This window comes from Nycticebus coucang, chromosome 9 (assembly GCF_027406575.1).
Source record: "Nycticebus coucang isolate mNycCou1 chromosome 9, mNycCou1.pri, whole genome shotgun sequence".
Taxonomy (NCBI): domain Eukaryota; kingdom Metazoa; phylum Chordata; class Mammalia; order Primates; family Lorisidae; genus Nycticebus; species Nycticebus coucang.
The window spans coordinates 83452383-83464018 of record NC_069788.1 but is presented as its reverse complement, the minus strand read 5'-3'; the positions used below and the strand labels follow the sequence as shown (position 1 = coordinate 83464018).

At 47.5% G+C, this 11636-nt stretch overlaps 1 protein-coding gene across 4 annotated transcripts in view; it reads right to left on the bottom strand.

The window, feature by feature from the left end:
* Positions 1–1980: 1980 nt before the first annotated feature.
* WARS1 (tryptophanyl-tRNA synthetase 1) overlaps positions 1981–11636 on the bottom strand; it is a 59761-nt gene continuing 50105 nt past the window's right edge. For all 4 annotated transcript variants that reach the window (XM_053601665.1, XM_053601667.1, XM_053601664.1 and 1 more), the window contains 2 exons: positions 6799–6939; positions 1981–3340 (listed from right to left, as the gene is read on the bottom strand). In XM_053601665.1, coding sequence (XP_053457640.1) covers positions 3179–3340; positions 6799–6939 — 303 coding nt within the window. In that variant the 3' untranslated portion in view covers positions 1981–3178. The remainder of the gene's footprint in view (positions 3341–6798; positions 6940–11636) is intronic.

Sequence of the window (11636 nt, the reverse complement as noted above, 5' to 3'; positions counted from 1 at the left end):
GGAGGGCAACATAGTGAGGCTCTGTCTAAAAAAATAAACAAACAGGGTGGTGCCTGTGGCTCAAAGGAGGAGAGCGCTGGCTCCATATACCAGAGGTGGTGGGTTCAAACCTGGCCCTGGCCAAAACAACAACAAACAAACAACAAAAAAAACACAGTTTTTTTTTTTTTTTTTTTGAGACAGAACCTCACGCTGTCACCTGGGTAGAGTGCCGTAGCATCACAGCTCACAGCAACCTCCAACTCCTGGACTCAAGCGATTCTCCTGCCTCTGCCTCCCAAGTAGCTGGGACTACAGGTGCCTGCCACAACGCCCGGCTATTTTTTTTTGGTTGCAGCCATCATTGTTGTTTGGTGGGCTTGGGCTGGATTCCAACCCACCAGCTCAGGTATATGTGGCTGGTGCCTTAGCTGCTGGAGCCATAGGCGCGAGCCCACCACACTGGTTTTTAGCAAAACGTGGTGGAGGTACAGGAAGCCTGTGGTTTTCCTATAATCTGACCAGTCACCTGACCAAGGGCACTCCTCCAGACCCTAAGCATGAGGCATCACTGCTCTCCTTTTATATGGGTAGAGAGGGAGTTACCAAGAGATTAGGTGACTTGACCAAGGCCGCACAGTTGATGAGGGGAGAAGCTATGTGGGTGTGCTCCTCCTTGGGCCCAGAGCCTAGCTAGACAATGACGGCAACAGCTCTCCCATCTGGGGACTTCGCACATCGGTCCTTACCTTATTCACATACCTGTGTCCTGTGACTTAGGCACAATGGAGCTACACAAAGTCTTACTGTAATAGTTGCCTAGGGCAGCACTGCTAGTGAGCTACACCACTCTGTGCAGAAAGCTCATCTCCACTGGCCACAGCCAGCCAGGTGAGCAGAAGCTGGGACTTGCAGAGGTGGCAGAATGGAGGGAATAGAGGCTGGGAAGGGGAGACTTAGAGGTCATGCTGCATGCTAGTACTTGAGTGGAGACTTGGACTTAGGGGTCCAGCTTCCCAGGGTGGGACCCTCAGTTCCATCACTTGTAAGACAATCTTCTTGCGTATACGGAGACAGGAGCACCAAGAGTTACGACAGGCCTCTTCTGTCACAAAGTCACCATGTGGCCTTGGGTAAGTCCCACTCCCCTATCCTTTTTTTTTGAGACAGAGTCTTATGTTGTCGCCCTCGGTAGAGTGCAGTGGCATCACAGCTCACAGCAACCTCCAGCTCTTGAGCTTAGGTGATTCTCTTGCCTTAGCCTCCTGAGTAGCTGGGACTACAGGCACCCACCACAACACCTGGCTATTTTTTTTTTTTTTTTTTTGTAGAGACAGAGTCTCACTGTACCGCCCTCCGGTAGAGTGCCGTGGCGTCACACGGCTCACAGCAACCTCTAACTCTCGGGCTTACGCGATTCTCCTGCCTCAGCCTCCTGAGTAGCTGGGACTACAGGCGCCCGCCACAACGCCCGGCTATTACCTGGCTATTTTTTTTGTTGCAGTTTGGCCGGGGTTGGGTTTGAACCCACCACCCTCAGTATATGGGGCCGGCGCCCTACTCATTGAGCCACAGGTGCCGCCCACACTCCCCTATCCTAAGCCTCAGTTTCCCCACTTGCAAAATGAGGATGGGCCAGAAGAGCGAGCCCTGGGGCCCATGTGAATGGGGCCTGGCCCACCTCAAGTCATTGTATAGCATTGCCTGAGCACCCCATGGCCAGCCCCTCCTCTGAAAAATGAAGACAACATCTACTTGCATTCTCTCCACTAGGCCACTGGAAACATCAAGTGAGGTGAGAGTGACCCTGCAGCAGGAGACTATTAAGGACCACTTCCCAGTATGAGCTGATTCCTGGAAACCTGAATCTCAACACTGCCCATTTTCTAAGACCGTGTGTTTTCATCCCCAAGTGTGACTCCAGCAGACTCAAGGCCATTCACAGACAGGTGAGAGGAGGGACTCCACTTACCTCCCAGACAGAGTACAGCCACACTGGCAGGCGGGAGCAAAGTAAATTTATTTACTACAACAGGCAAAGCAATCAAGAAGAGACCCACATACCTCAACCAAGGGCTTTCCCTGAGATGTGTCTTTGCTTTTCCAAGCCCACACATGGTTTGTGAGTATACACAGCCCCACCCACAGACACTGGTGAGGACCTCAAGGGCTGATGCCACATTTTTTCTAAATATATCCACTGCTTAGGGACATGGCCAGGGAACTTCTCTGTTGCCTTCTACTCCAGTGAAGTGTCAAAGCAAAGGCCACAACCTCTCCTTAGCATCTAACACAGTCAGGGGTGAATTCACTATTGGTTTCTGCAGGATGGAGTGTTGAGGATTATTTGGCAGACAAAAAATCAGTGTGTTAAAGAGAAGAGCATAATTACTGGAGTGGAATACATGCATGGTCTGGAGTTTAGTAAGTAGACTGAAAAGTTTTACCCACAAGACTCAGTTTCATAAAAGTTGCCCAGTTCTGTCTACTATTCTTTTTTTTTTTTTCTGTCTACTGTCCAGTGTTAAAAGCAGCTTTAAAACTGGGTGATTTCTTTCTTTCTTTTTTTTTTTTTTGAGACAGAGGCTCAAGCTGTCACCCCGGGTAGAGTGCTATGGCATCCTAGCTCAAAGCAACCTCCAACTCTTAGGCTCAAGTGATCCTCCTACTTCAGTTTTTCTATTTTTAGTAGAGACGGGGTCTTGCTCTTGCTCAGGCTGGTCTCGATCTTGTGAGCTCAATCCACCCACCTTGGCCTCCCAGAATGATAGGATTACAGGTGTGAGCCACCTCACCTGGCCTGTAGAGTAGGTTTTAAGAGCATATTTGGAACCCTAGGATGTTTTCAAATGGATAGTCAGTCCTCTGTGGATCAGAATAGGCTGGCCAATGGACTTCCAGCCACAGGCTCTACTCCTTGAGGTTGCCTGAGGTTGCCTTGTGGGAAAGACTCATAGCTGGGCTTCTCTATCTGACCATAAAATGTTAGCCAACACCCAATGGTTCCAGTGTTTTGTCCACAAGAGACAGAAGTGATGAAATTCACAGGAAGAAACAGTATTGAGAACATACATAGGGCTTATAGATACCAGGCCCAGTAATTACCATTGGACAGAAGTCTACCTATAGTGGTGCTTGCATTAGGCTGGGATTATGGATACATTACATGTCTTTATATGCATATATAAAATGAGCATTATTACTGAAAGTCGAAGAACAGCTTCCGGGGAGTCATGAACTCTTTCACTATTTCGTCTGTGACCTCCTTGCGCTGGGCCTGATGCTCAGCTATCAAGGGCTGCAGAACCTCTATGAGCGTCTTCTTGAGCTCCCCAGTGAGCATGGCTCCACTGGTATAATCCTGCCCAGAAGGAGACAGAGCTGTGGTGAGAGAATGCCTCCCTGAGCTGCCCCCTCCTGCTTCTGGGCACCAGGTCAGCTCACACTACCCACTAGGGTATCACATAACTACTTTTTGTTTTTGTTATGTAACAATAACCAGTACTGGGTGGCGCCCATAGCACAGTGGTTATGGCGCTAACCACAAGTACTGAGGGTGGTGGGTTTGAACTCGGCCTGGGTCAGCTAAACATCAATGACAACTGCAACAAAAAAATAGCTGGGCATTGTAGTGGTTGCCTGTAGTCCAAGCTACTTGGGAGGCTGAGGCAAGAGAATCGCCTAAGCCCAAGAGCTGGAGGTTGCTGTGAGCTGTGATGTCACAGCACTCTACCAGGGCAACAAAGTGAGACTCTGTCTCAAAAAAAAAGAAGAGAATTGCTTAAGCCCAAACAGAGTTTGAGGTTGCTTGGGTGGTGCCCGTGGCTCAGTGAGGAGGGTGCCAGCCCCATGTATCAAGGGTGGTGGGTTCAAACCCAGCCATGGCCAAACTGCAACAAAAAAATAGCTGGGTGGGTGCCTATAGTCCCATCTACTCAGGAGGCTGAGGCAAGAGAATTGCCTAAGCTCAAGAGCTGAAGGTTGCTGTGAGTTGTGACGTCACAGCACTCTACCAAGGGTGACATAGTGATACTCTGTCTCAAAAAACAAAAACAATAACCAGTACCTTAAACTATACTTTTCTTAAAATACTAAAATAAAATGTAGCGATAAGAGTTTCACTTTATGGCCCTCGGTAGAGTGCCATGGCATCACACAGCTCATAGCTTAGGCTGGCTTGCCCTTGGGGAGGACAATACCCACTCCCATCAATATTGCAAGCACACTAAATACACCATTATTCCTGTTGGCATAATTGGCTTCTATAAATTCTCTGACCTTTTTTTTTCCTGATTGTAACAAATGTTTATTAAACCAACTTAATACAAAGAATTACCTGCAATTCTAATACTCAGAGGTTAATAAGCATCTCGCATGTTTTCTTTTAGATTTTCTTCCTCGTGCATTTTATTTAAACACAGTTGATCCCTCGCTGCATTTTGCTTTTTTAGGAGACAGAGTCTCACTACGTCACCCTTGGTAGTGTGCTGTGGTGTCACAGCTCACAGCAACCTTGGGCTTAAGCAATCTCCAACTCTTGCGCTTAAGCAATTCTTTTTTTTTTTTTTGTAGTTTTTGACTGGGGCTGGGTTTGAACCTGCCACCTCCAGCATATGGGGCTGGCGCCTACTCCTCTGAGCCACAGGTGCCGCCCTGGGCTTAAGCAATTCTTTTGCCTCAGCCTCCCAAGTAGCTGGGACCTTAGGTGCCCACCACAGTGCTGGCTATGTTTTGTGACAGTTGTCATTGTTGTTTAGCAGGCCTGGGCTGGGTTCAAACCCGCTAGCCCCGGTGTATGTGGCTGGCACCCTAACCACTGTGCTACGGGCACAGAGCCCCACTGCATTTTCAATTTGGTATCCTTTTTCATTATCATAAGCATATTTCCCTGTCACTAAAATGCAAAATAGTTAACACCTTAATAATCCATCCTGTAATAATTCTGAATCAAGTCTCACTTTGTCACCCTCAGTACAGTGCTGTGACATCACAGCTCACAGCAACCTCAAACTTTTGGGCTCAAGTGATTTTTTTTTTTGTAGAGACAGAGTCTCACTTTTTTTTTTTTTGTGATTTTTGGCCGGGGCTGGGTTTGAACCTACCACCTCCGGCATATGGGACCGGCGTCCTACTCCTTGAGCCACAGGCGCCGCCCGAGACAGAGTCTCACTTTATGGTCCTTGGTAGAGTGCTGTGGCCTCACACAGCTCATAGCAACCTCCAACTCCTGGGCTTAAGCGATTCTCTTGCCTCAGCCTCCCAAGTAGCTGGGACTACAGTGATTTTTTTTTTTTTTTTTTTGTAGAGACAGAGTCTCACCTTATCGCCCTCGGTAGAGTGCCGTGGCGTCACACAGCTCACAGCAACCTCCAAATCCTTGGGCTTAGGCGATTCTCTTGCCTCAGCCTCCCGAGTAGCTGGGACTACAGGCGCCCGCCACAACGCCCGGCTATTTTTTTGTTGCAGTTTGGCAGGGGCTGGGTTTGAACCCGCCACCCTCAGCATATGGGGCCGGCGCCCTACCCGCTGAGCCACAGGTGCCGCCCATGGGCTCAAGTGATTCTTTTGCCTCAGCCTCCCAAGTAATGGGACTATAGGTGCCTGCTACACACTTGGCTATTTTTTGTTGCAGTTGTCATTGTTGTTTAGCTGGCCTCGGCTGGGTTTGAACCCATCAGCCCTGGTGCATGTGGCTGGTGCTGTAACCACTGTGCTATGGGCGCCGAGCCTGGAAGCTATTTCTTTTTTTTTTTTTTTGGTAGAGATAGAGTTTCACTTTATGGCCCTCGGTAGTGTGCCGTGGCATCACACAGCTCACAGCAACCTCCAACTCCTGGGCTTAGGCGATTCTCTTGCCTCAGCCTCCCAAGTAGCTGGGACTACAGGTGCCTGCCACACACCTGGCTATTTTTTTGTTGCAGTTTGGCCGGGGCCAGGTTTGAACCTGCCACCCTCGGTATATGGGGCTGGCGCCTTACCGACTGAGCCACAGGTGCCGCCCGCCTGTAAGCTATTTCTTATTCAGGATCATTTCCTTGGAAAACCCCCCAAGAATTGGAATACCTGAAGGCAAGTCTATGAACATGTTTTGGGCTTTTTGTACAGATGCCCATACTGCTCATAGAGGCTGTGCCAAGGAACACTCTTCTCACATGGGTGTGACCTATAGCATCTGGTTTATAATTATTGAAAACACAGTCAACAGCAACACTAACCCCTGCTAATTCCATAGGTGAATTGTTTTAACTTTTTTTTTTTTTTTGAGACAGAGTCTTACTGTGTTGCCCTTGGTAGAGTGCTATGCTGTCACAGCTCATAGGAATCTCCAACTCTTAGGCCTAAGCAATTCTCTTGCCTCAGCCTCACAAGTAGTTAGGACTACAGGCGCCTGCCACAATGTCCAGCTATTTTTTTGTTGCAGTTGTCATTGTTGTTTAGTAGGCCTGGGCCGGGTTCAAACCCACCTGCCTTGGTGTATGTGGTTGGCACCCCAACCACTGAGCTATGGGCATTGAGCCTGATGGTCTTAACTTATATTTCTCTGATGACTAGCAAGATGAAATCTTTTTGTGTGTCTACTAAATAAATAGCAATTTGTATTTTTGCTTTTGTGATCTGTTCTTTTTAGCATATGATTTAAAAAATGAGTGACCCTACTCAGTTTTCATCTTGTTTCAGTTAAGCACCTGTTCCTAAGGCCTAGGCACTGGGAAAGCGCTAAGCAACACTTAATGCCTGGTTTTAGGGCCTCTACTTCCTTTGTGAGTGAGCAGGGGTCAGAGGCTGGGGCTGACCAGGTCCTTGGGGCTCCCGTCTCACCTTCCTGATCTGCTCTAGCTTGTCGTCATCCTCGAGGAAGAAGGTCAGGTACATAAAAGACACGTCCACGTCACAGTTGCCCCCAAACTGCCTGTGTTCCTCAACGGTGTCTCTCCCTCCAGAAAATGCATGTTTATTGACCTGCGCCAAAAGGGGACACGGAGACACTTGTCAGTCCCGCCCATCCCACACATGGAAACTGACCAGGAGCCCAAGTGATAGAAGTCAGGCCAGTGAATGCTGCCACATTCTGATCCAGAGGAAGGTCAAAACCCCACACAGTTCCTTCCTGCAGAGGGGCAGGGGGAAGGGAGGGTAGATTAGCTTTGAATGAAGTCAGGACAACTAAAGAACTAGGCTGAAATTTTGGGTAAATATTTTATTTTATTTATTTATTTATTTATTTATTTTTTGTAGAGACAGAGTCTCACTTTATGGCCCTTGGTAGAGTGCCGTGGCCTCACACAGCTCACAGCAACCTCCAACTCCTGGGCTTAAGCGATTCTCTTGCCTCAGCCTCCCAAGTAGCTGGGACTACAGGCGCCCGCCACTAAATATTTTATTTTTATTTTATTTTATTTTATTTTGAGACAGAGCCTCAAGCTATCGCCCTGGGTAGAGTGCCATGGTGTCATAGCTCACAGCAACCTCCAACTCCTGGGCTTAAGTGATTCTCTTGCCTCTGCCTCCTAAGTAGCTGGGACTACAGGTGCCCGCCACAATGCCTGGCTATTTTTTTTGGTTGTAACCGTCATTGTTGTTTGGCGGGCTAGATTTGAACCCACCAGCTCAGGTGTATGTCGCCTTATCTGCTTGAGCCACAGGCGCCAAGCCGGGTAAATATTTTAAAGTACTCTCAGATAACCAGCTTCAGAAAAAGGATGTGTAAGAGTCACGTTCAGAGTAAAGGAGATGACTAGGAAGAATAGCCTGTTCCCTGATACTGGTGGTGTAGGGTTAACAGGGCATACAAAAGTAGGACTCAACCCCAAGTGGCCCTCTGCCTTCTCTGCTGTGGTATAAGGAGACACAGAATGAGGCTAATGAGAGAAAGCAAAACCCATCAAGAGTGAGAGTGAGAGGGCGGCGCCTGTGGCTCAACGGGTAGGGCGCCGGTCCCATATGCCGGAGGTGGCGGGTTCAAGCCCAGCCCCGACCAAAAAAAAAAAAAAAAAAAAAAAAAAAAAAGAGTGAGAGTGAGAAAAGGGCTGAAGGCAGGCAGGTTTCCACTTAAAAATAGGCAAACTTTTAGAAGCTGAAGAAAAACTAAGAAACTGACAAAATGGCTTTAGGAATCACTGAAGATAATCTTTTTTAGAAAGAGTTTCACTTTGTTGCCCTCGGTAGAGTACCGTGCGTCACAGTTCACAGCAACATCCAACTCCTGGGTTTAGGTGATTCTCTTGCCTCAGCCTCCCAAGTTGCTAGGGCTACAGGCACCCAACACAATGCCCAGCTATTTTTTGTTGCAGTTTGGCTAGGGCCGGGTTCGAACATGCAGCCCACGGTATATGGGGCCAGCGCCCTACCCACTGAGCCACAGGCGCTGTCTCCCTGTTTTTCTTTATTTTTTTGAGACTGAGTTTCACTATGTAGTCCTCGGTAGAGTGCCGTGCTGTTACAGCTCACAGCAACCTCAAACTCTTGGGCTTAATTGATTCTCTTGCCTCATCTTCCCAAGATGAGGGATTACAGGCGCCGGCCACTATGCCCAGCTATTCTTTGGTTGCACCTGTCATTGTTGTTTAGCAGGCACGGGATGGACTTGAACCTGCCAGGCTAGTGTTTATGGCTGGCACCCTAGCCACTGAGCTACAGATGCCAAGCCAATCTTAATAATCTTAGAGTAATTAGGGCAAAGAGGTGGGGAAAATAAAAGCCAGAAAGGATAGACAAAACACTTCAACATTCTTTTTTTTTAGCAGGCTCTGGCTGGGTTGAAACCCGCCACCCCCCAACCCCTGCACAGGGTTGGCGCTCTAACCATTTCGCTACAGGCACCCAGCCATTTCAACATTCTTTCAACCAGTATTTTGGTCAATAAAATCTAATTTGTTGGCTCAGTGCCTGTAGCACAGTGGTTGCGGTGCCAGCCACATACACTGAGGCTGGCAGGTTCGAACCCAGCCTGGTTAGTTAAATAGCAATGACAACTGCAACAAAAAATAGTCAGGCATCATAGCGGGTGCCTGTAGTCCCAGCTACTTGGGAGGCTAAGGCAAGAGAATGGCTTAAGCCCAAGAGTTTGAGGTTGCTGTGAGCTGTGATGCCATGGCACTCTACCCAGGGTGACAGCTTGAGACTCTGCCTCAAAAAAAAGAAAAAAAATCTAATTTGCTACATTTAGGAATTCCCTTCAGAAGAATTTCAGAGCAGATTACTAAATGGATAATTTGGGATTATCTATTTAAAAGCAGCAGATGGATGTTAAGGGCAGAAATCTCCATGACCAAGTTAGGTCTGAAGGATCTCATCTCCTTTCTGGAGGAGAGGCTGGTCAGCGGAAGTAGAAGTTGCTCAAGAGGCCTGGGTAAGGCCTTGTACAAGGGGCTTGGTACACTGAGTCTGGCTAGTGGGTGGGCCTGGGAAGTTAAAAGAATAAAGATAACAAATGAAAATTCGTCTTCCCTTTATGCAAACTACAAAAACTATGGAAAATACCAAATAAACAGGATGAAGAAAAAAATCACCTAGTACTAGACTCTCCTAGGATCTAAGTGCCTATGGAGCCACTGGTTGTGTGGCAGCTCCCAAACCCCACCCTCGTCCTATAGTTGACCTTGGGGGAAAAGCTCCAGTGTTAGGAAGATGAGAACACAGTCTTTCCTAGGCTCCAAAGGCACTTAAAATTTTTTTTTGTAGATCACAAATTTCTGGGCTCAAGAGATCCTTCTGCTTCTGTCTCCCAAGTAATTGGGACTATAGGTGGGTAAGACCATGCCTGGGTACTTTTCCCCCTTTTTTGTAGAGAAAGGGCAGTCACTTAGGCTGGTTTCCTGAGCTCAAGTGATCCTCCTATCTAGGCCTCACAGAGTACTACGATTATAGGAATGAGAGCCACCATACCCTGCCCCGCCCCAAAGGTAGTTTTAAAAGGTTATTTACTTATGTATTGAGATAGTGTCTCACTCCGGTGCCCTGACTAGAGTGCTGTGGCATAACTGAAGTGATCTTCTTGCCTCAGTTTTTCTATTTTCCAACCTTTAAAAGATAAGCACCTTGGGCCTCAACACCTATAATCCAAGCACTTGAAAGGGTGAGGGGGGTAGATTGCTTGAGCTCATGAGTTCGAGACCAGCCTGAGCCAGAGCGAGACCCCCTCCGTCTCTAAAACATAGCCGGGAATATGCCTGTAGTCTCAGCAACTTCAGAGGCAAGAATTGCTTAAGTCCAGGAGTTTGAGTTTGCTGTGATGCCACGGCACTCTACCGAGGAGGACAAAGTGAGACTGTCTCTAAAAAAAAAAAAAAAAAAAGATAAGCACATCTTGCTCTTCAGTCCTGAGGCCTATAGTCTCAGCCGCCTACATTGAGGTACCAAATAAACTTTAGCTATTGCTCTATAACCAGTTTTGTAACTTCATTGAGTCAACCGCTACCTTATAAAGATTCTTTTTTTTTTTCTTCTTTTTATTGGTTTTTTTTTTTTTTGAGACAAGAGTCTCACTTTGTTGCCCTCAGTAGAGTGCGGGGGCATCACAGTTCACAGCAACCTCTAACTTTTGGGCTTAAGTGATTCTCTTGCCTCAGTCTCCCAAGTAGCTGGGACTAAAGGTGCCTGGCACAATGCCAGACTATTTTTTTGTTGCAATTGTCACTGTTGTTTAGCAGGCTTGGACAGGGTTTGAACCTGCCTGCCCCAGTGTATGCGGCTGGCACCTTAACCACTGAGCTATGGGCATCGAGCCTCAATGACCTCTTTATTACTTTTTTCACTGTACAGGTGAAAAAACCAACAGTGTCAAGAATCTGCTTCATGTAGCAGGGAATGGCAGGGCTGGACTGACTCTTCCTACAACACCAGGTTTCTAGGTGGTGCTAAAAAACTGTGAGTAGCTTAGGTTTGCTGAGTCTGGATGTGGCCAATCCTCAGTAATGCTGGGGATTGCGAGAGTGACTTAGGAAAGTGGGTTTAGGACGAGGTAGAGCAGTCCTGGTGGTGGGGCCTGGAATACTGCTATTAGGATCTAAGATGATGGAAGTGGATGAGCACTGTGACTGCATGATAGGAAATGATGCCAATGGGGAGTTTGGGCTGAAGGGCAGAACTCTGATTCATCCCCCATGCTCTTGGCCAGTGGGCCATGGCTACAACAATGCAATGGGACAGCTGAGCTAGAGCCTAAGGCCAGCTCAGGGCCTAAATGAGCCCTGAGATCAGAAATCACGGGTTAAGTGGCTGGGCTGGCAATCCATATTATGGTTATCTGTTCTTGTCCTATAGAAGAGGTCCCACATTTATTTTTTATTAATTTATTTTTAAAATTTTGAGACAGAATCTTGCTCTGATGATTCATCATCACTAGGGCTCACTCAACCTCAAACTCTGGGCCTGAAAAGCCCTCCCACCTCAAACTCCAGAGTGCTAGGATTTACAGGTATGAGTTACCACACCCAGCCTTAGTTTTTTTTTTTTTTTTTTTTTTAAATATACAGAAAGTTCTTACTCACTTGTCCAGGAGTGCCTGGAATGCCTGACCTCAAGTGCAGGGATTATAAGCATGCACTACTACACCGAGCCGTAAGAACTCACATTTAAAAGGGCTGACTGTGAAAGGTGCTGACTGATTCTGTGGGCTCTGACAGAGCCCTATGACAGCCCAGAACAGGCATGTTTTA